General features: G+C 33.6%; 2 protein-coding genes across 2 annotated transcripts; one reads left to right on the forward strand and one right to left on the reverse strand.

The window, feature by feature from the left end:
* Positions 1-315: 315 nt before the first annotated feature.
* LOC148547838 (uncharacterized) lies at positions 316-3094 on the forward strand. Its single transcript, XM_088495553.1, has 3 exons — positions 316-904; positions 1192-2184; positions 2271-3094. Exons 1-3 carry the CDS (start codon positions 316-318, stop codon positions 3092-3094), a joined length of 2406 nt encoding a protein of 801 aa, XP_088351679.1.
* Positions 3095-3481: 387 nt separating this feature from the next.
* Positions 3482-4556, reverse strand: LOC148547839 (uncharacterized). Its single transcript, XM_088496180.1, has 2 exons — positions 3767-4556; positions 3482-3633 (listed from the first exon to the last, which is right to left on the reverse strand). Exons 1-2 carry the CDS (start codon positions 4554-4556, stop codon positions 3482-3484), a joined length of 942 nt encoding a protein of 313 aa, XP_088352306.1.
* Positions 4557-15072: the final 10516 nt, after the last annotated feature.

Genomic DNA, 15072 nt, shown 5'->3' on the forward strand with positions numbered 1-15072 from the left:
GCCACCGATTTCTGGGTGGAAAAAGACGTTAGGTGAAGAGTGCAGTAATCGGTGGGACCGATTACTGGAGGCAGAAAATTTTATAATCCGGGGTGCACCAATCGGACCCACCGATTTGAGGGTGCAGCGGTCGGTCCGTCCGATTTGCGCGTTAGTGCATACAAAAAGCGGATGGTGAGTTCACAGAAGCCCCATTTCTTCCTCACCGGTCTCAGCTAATGTTCATCCTCTTCTCTTCTCTTCTCTGATTCTTCTCCTTCATTTTTGTAAAAGAAATTTCTGTGAGGTTGAGAATAGTCAAGTACGTGTAGTGTTATGGATGATAGAGTTGTATTGAAGATTTATTATTACGAACAGATCTTATTGCAAACATATGAGGGAGTTCAATTTTTGTGTGAAAATCCATTAGATGTTGTTATTCCGTTCACATTGTCATTTGAGGAGTTGAAAGGTGTGATTTGTGAGAATATAGATTCTCAAAGATGTAGGAGAGTATCGTGTATTTTGTACAGGTATCATTTACCTGTGTTTGGTGGGTTTGTTCAATTTCAGACCAAGTACGTGACGGACGAAGCGAGTATGCATGAAATGTTTTCAATGTACATGGAAAATCGCCACCGAATGTCGTGCATCGAGTTATATATTGAGTTTGAGCAATCTGAAGCGGACCGTAACATTGAATTGGAAGATTATAATAGTGAAAGCGAAGATGAATTTGAAAGTAACTATGAGATCGTCGGTCTAGGTGAAGATGAAGATGAAGCTGGCGGCGCCATGAACGCAGATGTGGCGGAAGTTGCAAATGCACTAGCAAATCCGCATCCGATTCAGGAGCCTTCTTTCATGCGGTCGTTGGATTTGGAGGCTATGCACGCACCGGAGTTTCCGCAATATATGAATGCAGGTGCGTAAAACCTAGGTAGCTATGTGAAACTCTGAAGTAGCAGATCAATAAGTCGGATGAGTAATGTATGTGATATGTGACTAGGCATTTGTGACTAGCATTTGATTTTTTTATTAATTAATAGTTCTTTCTTGTGAATGATATTTAGTTGTTCTTTACGTAGATGGAATAGCAAAAAATAAGACTATAATGATCTTACATAGTAAAGTGTGTTTATTAATTGAGTTGTAATAAAAGAATTCTTACTGAGTACATAATGAAGCATTTATTACTTTTGATGTATGCAGCGCCTCCTGTTGTGGCGGATGGTGAGTTCACAGTGGGGATGGAATTCAGTTCAAGGGAGGCAGTAATCAAGGCAATGAAAGATTATACCATCCTGAGAGGTGTGGACTATCGGGTATATGAGTCGGAACCGACGACATTCTATGCCAAATGTACAGAATATGAGAATGGTTGTGACTGGTTGATCAGGGTAACCAAAATGCAGAAGAAGTACTGTTGGGAGATAAAGAGGTACAATGGAAGTCACACTTGTACCAGGTCTACTATTTCTCAAGACCATTCGAAGCTGGATTCCAAGACAGTTGCAGAAGCAATAAAGCCGTTGGTAGAGTTTGACCCGTCTATAAAGGTGAAATCAGTAATTGCTGATGTCCAGTCAAAGTTTAACTACACCATCAGTTATCGCAAGGCTTGGTTAGCAAAGCAGCAGGCTGTCGAATCAATTTTCGGAAGTTGGGAAGCATCGTATGAAGCTTTGCTCATATGGTTTGAGGCCATGTGCCACAAAGAGCCATCAGCAGTGGTTCACTTTGAAACAATGCCTGCTTACCAGGGGGATGATTTGGTTCCTGATGTACGTGTTCTACATAGAGTCTTCTGGAGTTATTACCCCTGTATAAGGGCCTTCAGACACTGCAAGCCAGTGGTGCAAGTGGACGGGACTCATTTGTATGGAAAATACAAGGGTTGTTTATTGGTTGCAGTCTCACAAGATGGTAATAATAACATCGTGCCTATTGCATTTGCCATAGTGGAGGGAGAGACTTCTGATGCATGGTACTTTTTTTTGAGCAACCTGCGTCAACATGTGGTGACACGTGATGGTGTGGAACTTATCTCTGATCGACACGATTCAATTAGGTCAGCTATTGAACGAAGTAATGGGGCGTGGCCTCCTCCTAGAGCTTTCCATATGTTTTGTATTCGACATATTGAGTCTAACTTCTTAAGGAAGTTCAAGGCACCTTACTTGCAGAAGCTTATCGTCAACATTGGTAAGTTTGAATAGAATGAACTTTGAATTTATTGTAAGTACGATCAAATATAATGGTATTCATAGTTGACTGAATGTTTTTCATAGGATACTCGAGGACGACCAGGGAGTACCAGATGCGCTATGAACGATTAAAGGAACGGGGTGAGGCTTACACCAACTGGCTTGATCGGATCCCTCATGAGCAGTATGCTTTGGCATTTGATGGTGGTTACCGATGGGGTCATATGACCACCAATCTTGTGGAATGTATCAACTCCGTCTTAAAGGGTGCACGCAATCTCCCAGTCACTCCACTTGTTAAGGCTACATTTTACAGACTGAATGAGTTGTTCACTAGGAAAAGAGATGAGGCTGAAGCCCGAATCAATGCTGGACTTGTGTTCTCTGAGATGGTGACAACCAAGCTGCATGCAAATCAACGAGCATCACGTAACATACAGGTTAGCTGTTTTGATAGAGAAAATGAAGTCTTCGAAGTACGCGAGATGCCTAGTGGGGTTGAGTATGCAGTTGACCTACGCCACCATCGGTGCGACTGTGGTGAATTCCAGGTTGACCGAATTCCGTGTCGACACGTTTTTGCGTGTTGTGCAAATCAGAGGTTGGATTGGCAAGTGTACGTTAATGATGTTTACAAGATGGACCAAGTTCGAAGAGTATACAGGGCTAGGTTTAGACCACTGGGAAATCCGGCAACGTGGCCTGCTTATCATGGACCTAGATTCGTTGGAAACCCGTTCCTCAGACGGGTAGCCAAAGGTCGGCCGAAGATGATCCGCTTCTTGAATGAGATGGACACTCGTATGTTGCGTCGCCCGAGGCGATGCAAGCAATGCGGTACCGAGGGCCATAGTCGCAGTAGATGTCGTCAAAGTGGTGGGCCGAGTGCAGGTCCAGCCGAAGAGTAGTAGTTACCTTTTTTTACATTTCGTTTGAATTTATATTTATGTACGACGTTGACATTTGAATTGACCAACTGGTGCTTGTATTCATTTGAAACCTGATTAACATACTCGATAGAAAAATAGTCATAACAACGTAATTAACATATTCGATAGGCAAAAAGTAATAACAACCTAGTTAACATACTCAATAAGTAAATACTAATAACCAAATGAACATAGTCAACAATAACAACCTAGTTAACATTCTCAATAAGTAAATACTAATAACCAAATTAACATAGTCAACAATAACTACCTAGTTAAGATACTCAATAAGTAAATAGTACAAATTATTTCTTCAATAGTAGTAAGAACCTAATTAACATTCTCAATAATTAAATAGTTACAACTTCACTTCCTCGGTGCCCACTTCATATCTTTGTATAGCTTTCTGCACTTCTTTGCAATCCTGTTAAAAGCAGATGGTGTATACCGATTTGCACTCCGACGTGGAGGATCAGCTCTAAAGTTGTAACCTTTACCTTTTTCACTTGTGGCCGTACCTATGAAAACACAACAAATAGAAATACAAGTTCATTGTGTAATACAAATACAAATACAAATACAAGTTCACCATGAAGATACTAATAGAAATTCATAATCAAGCCCTAAATCATTACTAGCAGTTTATTTTACCTGCACTAGGCGCTGGATCCTCGTCAGCAGCATCGTCATCCTCATCATCACCCTCATTCTCATGCTCATCCTCATCCTCATCCTCATCCTCATCCTCATCCTCATCCGCATCCTCTGGATGGTCTACTAGGTAGTTATCAGTCTCATCATGAACTGCTCTATTACTCTCATCAATCAGAGTCATCAGAATACGTCTAGGGTTTCCACTTTGTATGATCCCTCCCGCCGCTTCAGCACTTCTGCTCGAGTCAACAGACATTTTGGCACCAGAATTATCAGATGAAGTGCGAACTCGAGATCTCAAATCCAATGACCTTCTAGCTGGAGTAATACCACCCAAATGTGCTTGATGGTCGGTGGGAATATCAACATAATTACCTGAATGTGAGTGGTGCGACCCCGATGCCATGAAACCAAGCAGCTGACTGAATGAAGGTTTCTCTCCATACTCAAACTGTGGACCACCCCAATACTGTTGATGTGCTAGGACTGACGCTGAGTAATAATCAGACGGATGCGTGTCAGGAACATATGGTGCAAAATACTCAACCCCCTGTTGGGGCGGTTCTGGTGGCGGTGGTGGTGGAGGTACTGGTGCCGGTTCCGGCTCCGGTGCCGGTGGTGGTGGTGGTGGTGGAGGACCTTTTGGATTCTCTTCAAATACAAGGTTCGACAATTGCAAGTGGTCACCAAATGCTTCTCGGTACCAATGCATGTAAATTTTCAATGGATAATGTAAATGCTCCAAGTCATCAGAGAGAGTGTGACTATACCGATTGGTCCACTGCATCACCCAAAGAGAGTGGGTATCGGCCCAATCTTGATTCTTAGGCCCAGTTAGAACTTCGCCGTGTGATGCACCTAGATCCCGCTCTTGATTAGGAACACCCTGTGTCAATCCAAATTGCCTCCTGACTCTATCAGTTGCATGCCACTCGATGCATTCAAAAGATATAAGTGGCACTGTGGCACTCCAGATAATCGAATTATGACGGATGGCTAAAGGAATTACGTCTGGGTCGATGTATCCAATGCCATAAGCCTGCCAAATAAACTGGACACATCTAACCAGTCAGATGATTACACAACAATTAATTCACTTAACAAGTTACATAAGGTACTTGTATTTTACAAAATACATGTCCTTCTTGTAGATCATCCAACAACCTCCTGTAGTGCGCAAGCGTTTTATATCGGTAGGCATAGTTTTGACGGTCCCAGTTATGCCATCTGCCGACGGACAATCCATTAGTTAACTTATCTTACCCTAAACAAAATACAATTTCTATCAATTCTTTCAATGCATACTTTAATCAAAATTACCTGTTTGCAATTGGAAACACTCGGGGATTGCCAGGAATCGGCGCTAGAAATGGTAGTCGGATCCAAGCCCAAGTGACCAACAGTGTCAGTGGACCGTCCATCTCCTTGCAGTCGACACGAGTTGCCCTACACAATGATCTATACAAGTGTGTCAGGCATGCCGAACCCCAACTAAACTGTATGATCCCACCGAAGTTCCAGAGCAAAGGTAAAAATTTCCAGTGCACCGCTGCACCCGACTTATCTGCAAACAGAATTGTCCCAAATAACAACATTATGTGACACTTTACATACATCTGCATGTGCACATCATCATTCAACACTATACGATCTTTCAAACCCCTAAACCACTTTAATTTTATAAATCTCCCTCTACAGTCCGTCTTCCTCGGTGCAATTCCAAATTGGTGCAAGCACTCGGCTTCCAATGCCTCAAAGCTACTCATGGTCGGACCTGTAACCGGAAGACCATTTGTCGGCAGACCGAGAATTACCGCCACATCCTCCAAGGTCACGGCACACTCACCAACCGAAAAATAAAAAGTGAGTCTCGGGCCGCCATCTCTCAATCAGAGCATTAATCATTGCTGACTGACCTTTAATAACTCCAATTTGGGATACATAATAAAATCTAGTCTCGCGTAACTGTGACTCAACAATTTGGTTGTATGGATCCGGCGGGTGTAAATGATCGCACATCAACATCCTTGAAGCCTACAATATCACATTTCCGTTATAAGAACAAGTATAATATAACTATATTATTCAAAAACACAATTATCCTTAACATGTCCATTATAACTAATTCCCAACATAATTGCATTTCAAACATACACATTAAATCTGTTATACAAAAATCCTTCAATCATATTCATTACCTTATAACAGAAATTAATTAACCTTACAAAGTAAATCAGCCTCTATTATTATTATTATTATTATTATTATTATTATTATTATTATTATTATTATTATTATTATTATTATTATTATTATTCAAACAGCATACATACTAATTTTATTATTATTATTATTATTATTATTATTATTATTATTATTATTATTATTATTATTATTCAAACAGCATACATACTAATTTTATTATTATTATTATTATTGTTATTATTATTATTATTATTATTATTCATATAAAACAGCATACTAATTTATTATTATTATTATTATTATTATTATTATTATTATTATTATTATTATTCAAACAGCATACATATTATTATTATTTGTTATAATCATTATTATTCATATAAAACAGACAGCATACTAATTATTATTATTATTATTATTATTATTATTATTATTATTATTATTATTATTATTCAACTTATTATTATTATTATTATTATTATTATTATTATTATTATTATTATTATTTAACACAGCATAAAATCTAAGTTTAGTTATTACTAATTTATTGTGTAAATTTTACTGAATTAAAATTCAATTGTTAATGATCATAAATAAAATAATTAATTAAATTTTTATTATTAATCATACTAATTAATTAAACTCAATTTACTAACTAACCATATCATTCATACATACATACATATAAGGTTTATTCCTATTTTAATTTCTATTTCTAACCACCTAATAATAAAATCATACATACATACATGCTTAATCTCTACTTAGTACCATTATAATATATATTGCTAATAAAATCTAAAATTATCACTATTATTATCATTAAATCAGATTATTAAAAAATAAAAACTTACATAATTTGGATCTCCAAGATAATTAACAATATGAAACTCTGGTTGATTTACTTCCTTAATTTTTTGTCTTCTTGGTATTTTTATTCAAATTTTTCACCATGATTGTTGTGGTCCAACAATGGTGAAATGGTGGGGTTGAGAGTAAGCAGAAAGGGATAGTTTGTGTGAGAGTGAAAGAGATAGTGTTGGGAGGGTGAAAGAGATAGTGAAAGAGGGGTTTTGAGTGGTGAAACACGGATAGAGTCACGGGCCACCTAGAAGCCAGGTGCATGCGTGACGCGTGGCAAGGGGTCACCAATCGGTGCCACCGATTTGTGCACCATCCGCTCCCTGAAATCGGTCCCACCAATTTCCGCCCCCCATCGGTGCCACCGATTTCTTCGACAACGCCGTCACATCTCGGTGAAATACCCTAAAGCCCCATAACGCTACGAAACTCCTTCAACGGCTCCATATCAAAATTAAAAAACTCTCAAACATCAATACTTTAACTTCTCAACCAGATAGTTCAAAGTCAAAGCACCCATGACTTAATCCTGAACAAATGGAAGTATATCATTTGATAAGAGATCCGAAAATTTGACCAATGATTTAGAAGTTTCATCGTAAAAGAGATGAAATTCGTCGAACTTATCTTAAAACTGGATCGAATCAATCAATACTTCATAATTATCTGTTCTCAAGTGATAAAGTCATCGTCGTTTTCAAGTTTCTTGGTTTAAATTATACCCTTCATAGTTAGAGTATTCTATTAAAGATGATGTTATATATTGTTTACTTACCTATTTGCTAAGAAATCTTCAACTAACATAGGTTCAAATGCCTTCAATAAAAATGACTTCAGAAATCGGAAGAAGGTAAATAGTGGGAAGAATTGTCTTCTTTTAAATCACATTGGTAAAGGTCCCAATTGGTTCCATCACAAGACAACAAAATCGTGTGATGATTTGATGAAACAATCACAACATATTAATACACTTATGAAATGACAAGCATAAGAGAAAATTGAGAATAATTAACGTGTAGACTTTGAGCATCTATTAATTGTATTAGATGGTTGAGTTTTTAAGGTTGTGCTTATAGCGGCCATAATGAAAGCTCGAGTTCACATAATCGAGATAACTTTATTGAATTGTTTAAAGTCTTTGGGATCTTACAATAGTAGTGTTCAAAAACTTGTTTTAAAAAATGCTCCTAGATTTGCTAAATATACTTAAGCAATGTTCAGAAGAAATTTCTACATGTTCTTGCTACAATAGTGAAAAACTCAAATAGAAAAGATATGAGAGATGCCAAATTTTGTATCATTATTGATGAAGCTCGTGATGAATCTAAAAATGAACAAATGGCTATTGTTTTGTTGATATAAAATATTTAATTTATTCGTGAAGGCTTCTTTGATCTTGTACATGTTAGTGATACTAGTACCTTGACTTTGAAAAAAGAATTGGTGTTTGTGCTTTCTATTTATAATCTCCAAATTGAAAATATTTGAGGTCAAGAGTATGATGGTGCTAGCAATATGAGAAGAGAATGGAATAGTTTACAAGCTTTATTTCTCAATGATTGCCGACAAGCATATTATGTCCATTATTTTTCTCATAGATTATACTTAGCACTAGTAGCTGCTTCAAGAAAAGTACTTCAAATTTATGAATTTTTTACACAATTGATTGGTATTGTTAATTTTATTGGTGCATCTTATAAATGATGTAATCAACTACAAGAAACTCAAAAAATTCAAAATGCAAAATTGATTACCAATTATGAGCTAAAAACAAGTTAAGGTGCAAATTAAACAAAGTGGGCATTTTACAAAGAGCTCGAGATATAAGATGGAGTTTTCACTTTCATTCAATTTGTAGTTTAATCAGAATGTTTATACCTATTCATATCGTTCTTAATAATATTATTGATTATAGTACAACTTCTTCTCAAAGAAGTGAGGCTTATGGTGTCAATAAAATATTTGAATTTATTTTTGCATTACATTTGATGAAGGAAATTATAAGGATTACTAATATTTTGTACCAAGTATTATAACAAAAATCCTAAAATATTTTGAATGCAATGCATGTTGTTTTCATATTAAAACTACTTTAAAATTTGAGGGCTAATAATCGGTGCAATTTACTTGAGACTGTTAATAAATTTTGTGATAAGTATGAAATTGACATCCTTAATAGGAGTATACAGTATATAGCTGGAAGAGGTTGATCTCATCAATAAAGATAATAATTAAGCATCATTATCGAGTAGATGTGTTTTTGGCAGCAAGTGATTCTCAAATACAAGAGTTAAATAATAGATTTAAAAAAAAAATTATGGAGCTTTTGACTTTAAGTACTGCTGTGAATTCTAAAGACAATTTTAAGTTGTTTAATATTCAGAATATATGCAAGTTAGCTTAAAAGTTTTATCCTTATGATTTTTCTACTCATGAAAGGATTCTTTTGAATGCTCAATTATTGCAACATTATGAATTTGATATACCAAATTATTTAAAAAATGTTTAACACTTTCTGAGTTATGTCAAAGATTGAAAGAAACAGTAGAAAAATCAAGAACTAATCATTTGGTTGATAGATTGATTCACAATGTCTTGACTCTTCTGGTATCCACAACAACAACAGAAAAAACTTTCTCAACAATGAAAATTATTAAAACAAGACTTTGGAGTAAAATGGCAGATGAATTTTTTACAGATAATTTAGTTATTTACATTAAGAAAAAAATTGTAGCTACTTTATTTTAATAAAGATTTAATAATAGATGACTTTAAATTAAGGACAAAACGTCGAGCCCAATTATTTATGTAAGTTATAAATTTTAATTCATTTCAACTCTAATAATATTGTTATTAATTTTTTCATTGCATAAATTATAGTTGTGATTTAAATTATTTACATGAAGCATAAATACATTTTGTTAATAATTTTTTTTATAATTTTACAGGAAACGTCTAACAAAGAATTGAATGGTATTTATAGACTGTAAATACAATAACCTATCCTTATAATATTTAAGTTTAATTTTGAGATATTTGTATTTAATTATTTTGATATATGATATATTCAATTATTTTGTAAGAAATAAGTTTTAAGTTTTAATTATTATTTTCAATTAAAATATTATATATATAACTATTTTTAATTTTTTTGTTAAAATAGAAAACTAAAAAAATACACTCCCTCTCTCCGCTCTAAATAGGATTTTTTATTTAATAAATAAATAAATTATAATAATTACTAAAATAATAATTTAAAAAATATTTATCAAAATATTTCTCTCTTATCTCGTTTACATTATAAACGAGATAATTTTGCATGTATCTCGTTTACAGTATAAACGAAACAAGATAGGTGGATGCAACACGTGTATATCTCGTTTACACTAAACAAGATACATGTATTTTAAAAAAAAATTGAAAATAATAAAAAATATTAATATTATCAATAATCTAAATTTTTAGCATGCAATTCATATATAAAAAGGTTGGTAAAAGAGATTAAAATGGATATGTTTGATCAACTAGTACTCAAAAAGAGTACATAAAAAGTTATAATTTAAATTATAATCTAATTGGATTGATTTAAATTCGAAAAATAAAAATAACAGTAGGGGTAGTGGAAAGAGAATTGAAACGGTTATTTCTTAATTTTTTGAATACTAATTAATCAAATATATACATTTTAATCTCTTATACCAATCTTTTTATGTACTAATTGCATTCTAAAAGTTTGGATTATTAATAATATTAATATTTTTTATTATTCTCAAATTTTTTTTAAACGAGATATATGCAAAAGAGGAATGCTAGGGGGCCAGCAATTTTTATGATTTGTAGCCATCAAATAGTCATCAAGATGGTTTTAATGGTGTGGGATTGATGTAAGATTTCATCCAATGGCTCACTTTTTTTTGCTGGTTACATGCTGGTCAAAATTTAACAAAATTGCTGATCCCCTAGACTTTTTCTTTGTGAAATTATCTCATTTACCGTATAAACGAGATAAGAGAGAAGTATTTATTTTTATAAATATTTTTTAAATTATTTATTTTAATAATTATTATAATTAATTTATTTATTAAAATAAAAAATCCGCCCTAAATATTGCCTAGCTGTTTCGCGGTTGCCTTAGTTCATTTATTTCAACCCTGACACTCATATTCTCTGAGACACCTTTAAGAGCATAATTTTAATGGATAAAAACACCTTGTTTAACTTACCATTCAAACTCTGAAAATAGAACATCATTTAGATGCAGGGATAAACTTATCCACAAACATGTGGGGGCATTTTTTCCATTGAATTTTTGGAGAAAAAAAAATACTTAAAAGTCTTAGAAAAAAATAACATTAAATATATATATATATATATATATATATATATATATATAACGACCTATTAAATAATGTATTTATTCTCACATTTAAAGAAATTTTATTTTGTGTAAAATAAAATTATATTAGTAAATATTAACAATGATAAAAGATTATGTACTATATAAACTTAATCTACTAAGATTGAAAAAAATTGTATATACTCAAGTAAAAACACAAACAAATAATAATAATAATAATAATAATAATAATAATAATAATAATAATAATAATAATAATAATAATAATAATAATAATAACGATGATAATGATGATAATGATAATAATGATGCGACATTAGTCCATTAAGTAATTATCCAAAAATGAAACTATTAGTATTTAGTAATTTTTTTTTAAAGTTGATATATATATATATATATATTGTAAAAAAAATAAAGTCCAACCCAAAAAATATAAGGAAAGAATATTATGTACGAAAAAAAGTTGAAGCTAACAGGGCCTATCACTAATTAATGGACTCTGTAGCTTATGAAAGATTGAAAGGATATTTGTCTGCCGGGTCAGTTATTTGGCCCAAGACTTTATCCAAAAAAAAAAGATTGAAAGTATGACCCTAAAGTTAAAACAATTTAAATTGAAATTACAAATTTAAAAGTAGTCAAAACGGTCAACATCTTTCTTCTCTTTCAACTTCCAAACCCTCTTTCTCTCTTATGTGAAGTAATATACGCAAGAAGACAAAAGATGAACTATTTTAGAAGAAGAAAAGAGAAAAAAGATAATAAAGTTTCTTTTTTATCAATTTTATTTTTGCCACCTATGTTATGTTTAAAAAATTGAAACTAACTGAAGAACCAAAGATGGGTGGCATCGCAACACATATATTCGTTAAAACTATTCAAACTAGCAAGTAAGAAGAAATCAAGAGAAAAAACAAAATTAGAGAGATATATTGTTTAGTTTTATATTTTATTTAACATTAATTTTATTAAATTTATTTTTAAGAACAGAGTATTTAACAAGTAAAAAAAGAAATTAAGAAAACAAGAAAAGAAAAAATATTCACAAAAACAAAAAGTCTGTTGTTAGAACCAATGTTGTTCGCTATCAGGATCTTTTCTCCAAGCTGAAAAATTTGATCTTCGTGAGACCAACCTTTGATACCAATTGATGATTATCAGCGGCTAAGAGAAGGGGGGTTGAATTTTAACCTCCTTTTAAATTTGCTTGTAACTATGCTTTTTGTAGAGAGAACACATGAGATACTTTGATTTTGTCTCCTTACATGATAAGAGCCAGAACAGAGTTGCTTATAAGATTTGTTATAGTGAAACGTTGCTTAGTGGATAACTCAGGAGATACTTTATTTTTGTTTTCTATGTTGCAGAACCAGTAACAGAGAAGAGAGTAGAGAATGACACACAGATGTATCCTAGTTCGGCTATCTAGTGCAATGTAGCCTACATCCAGTCTCCATCATAACAATGATGGAATTTTACTATCTTTTCAACAGATTACAATTACCAATTCTCCCTAAGATCTACCCAATCCTATCTGGGACAAGCCCAGATTCTAACCCAACTTGAACTTGACTAGGACTCAACCTTGCTTTCAATTGCAAAGTGTTAACCCAACTTGTAAGGGAATCCCCTTAGGATCATGATCCTAAAACAAAATACATTCAAAGGATTTCTAAAATAACTTAGACTTTTTCTCCAAGCTTAGCTCTCTGCCTTTTTTCACTCATTGACTTTTTCTTACAAATCTCACCATGTTTGTCTTTTACCAATGAAACTGAGACAGACTAAACTGAGAAAAAGAATTACAAAATAAAAACCATGAAGGAGAAGAACAAGAACAGCTCAGGGAGCTATGAGGACCGAAACTAGTGCTCTTTCTCTCTTGCTTCAATCATTGGCCGTTCACCCTTATTATAGAAGAGTAAAGCTTCCTAGGCTTGAAACCTTGCTTCAACACATGTTGGTTTTTCTTCTCCCAAGATCAGAATCAGCAGTGGCGTTCACAGAGGCAAGAGAGAGCAGAAGCAGTGACATGCAACCATACTTTTCTCTCTCAACCTTTTTCTTCAAGCTTCTTGAATCTGAGCCGTTCATCTTTACTTTGGTCCCAAGTTTGTTTCTTGACCGTTGATTCATTGCAGAGCACCATTGACTTTAACTTCTTCATTTTTCTTAAATAGTGCTTGTGACAGAGTTGATTTTTTCACGGTTCCTTGTTGTAGCACAAATGGGAAAATCACCTTTTGTGATCCTCTGTTTGGATGAGATTTGTAGCCGCTTTCTTTCTCTTCTTGCTTGAGAATGGAACTTAACTTTTTGTTCTTCTTTTTGTCCAATCTCCAAAACTTTTCTTTTTCTTTCTTCATGTTTCAGAGGTTGATGTGATATGAAAGAAAAGGAAGAGAGAGAAGAGAGAATTTGCTTTTCGGTAGATGTGAAGAATGAATGAATTGAGGCTCAAGCTTGGAAGTGTGAGTTTTAGTTATGAATCACCGAATTGGGCTTGGTTTAGGCTATTATGTTTTCTTTCCTTATGATTTCTTTTCTGATGGAAAACATTGGTGAAAGCTTTTGTTTATAGTGAACCAATGTTTGGGCTTTATGAGTGTGTTTGTATGTGGGCCAGGCTCAGTTTGGGCTTAACTTCTTGCCTCTTGGGTCAGTTTCAACTTGATTTAATTTCTGCATATTAAACTAAATATATCACACAAACAATTTAACATTAATCCAATAATATTTAGTCATTATCTTAATCATAGTTTAGTTCATTAAACTCAACATGTTTGAATTAGTTTCCAAATCCACTTCTAACACAATAGCCAAAGCAATTGTTACACAATCAACAAAAGAGGCTCTTGCATGAGAAGACATGGTAGAGAAATAACCATTCATGTGACTCTTCTTAAATTTATGTTTTTAGGAGAATTGATTTCATAACATATATTAATGCAAAAAAAAAATGGCTTTAGAAGGGAGGTGGTGGTAGTGGTCTAGTAAAAATTGGACAACACCTACCATTCGATCGATGGACAAACTAGCTATTGCCAACTGACTGATTAATAGATTAATTTTCCTCCAACTAGCCAACTGACCAACCCTAACCAACTGCTAATCGAATGACCCCAAACGACACTGGTCGACATACGCCATGCTACCGCCAACCGACAGAACCCAGCAATCATCGACCAATCCTTGCCGAACTTCGACTAACCACTGATCATCCATTTGACTGTTTGTCCTTGGTTCTCGCTAGCATACACCAAACTCAACCGCTACCGACCAATAGAGCAACCAAGCAGCGACTGATAGACCACAACAAATGCCAGTGAAACAATTTCAACCAACTTTCAAAAGACGACGTTGGCAAACAGATCATTGACTAAAAGATATCTAACTAACCTCGACAGGCCCAAACTTTCGCTAGCCGATCTTGGAGTCTTGGATGATCCCTTTAGCCGTGGCCCAAGTCAAAGTGGTGCAAAGCCACAAATAATATTTTATTTTAAAAATAAACAATAAAAAATAAATTATTTTGTAATATTATTACATTTTTTTATGATTATATAATAATATCAACGACATAGATAGTAGTTTTATCTAAATTTCTTTCAGATCAAATAGTTCCATTTTATTTTTTTCCTGACAATTTATAATTCGACATTATTCCTACTTAACATCCAAATAAAAGGATAAATGTTAGTAAAACTCAACTTTTGATGTTATTTATGTACCACTAAAATCAGCCATCATATATTTATGTACAAATAAATGTGTAATCTAATTCATTTTTAATGTGTATTTTATATTCCAGTATGTATTCTATTCTGGTGGTTAATTTTGATGACTGATTTTAATGCACACCTATCATAGTTGATATATA

Source organism: Arachis ipaensis, chromosome B8 (genome assembly GCF_059453495.1).
Source record: "Arachis ipaensis isolate K30076 ecotype BB chromosome B8, ASM5945349v1, whole genome shotgun sequence".
Lineage (NCBI taxonomy): Eukaryota > Viridiplantae > Streptophyta > Magnoliopsida > Fabales > Fabaceae > Arachis > Arachis ipaensis.

Coding starts and splice junctions, on each gene's coding strand:
- LOC148547838 (XM_088495553.1), top strand. CDS start 316: ATGGATGATAGAGTTGTATTGAAGATTTATTATTACGAACAGATCTTA. Junction 905..1,191: donor TCCGCAATATATGAATGCAG/GTGCGTAAAACC, acceptor TGATGTATGCAG/CGCCTCCTGTTGTGGCGGAT. Junction 2,185..2,270: donor GAAGCTTATCGTCAACATTG/GTAAGTTTGAAT, acceptor TGTTTTTCATAG/GATACTCGAGGACGACCAGG.
- LOC148547839 (XM_088496180.1), bottom strand. CDS start 4,556: ATGCAGTGGACCAATCGGTATAGTCACACTCTCTCTGATGACTTGGAG. Junction 3,634..3,766: donor GGATCCAGCGCCTAGTGCAG/GTAAAATAAACT, acceptor GTGTTTTCATAG/GTACGGCCACAAGTGAAAAA.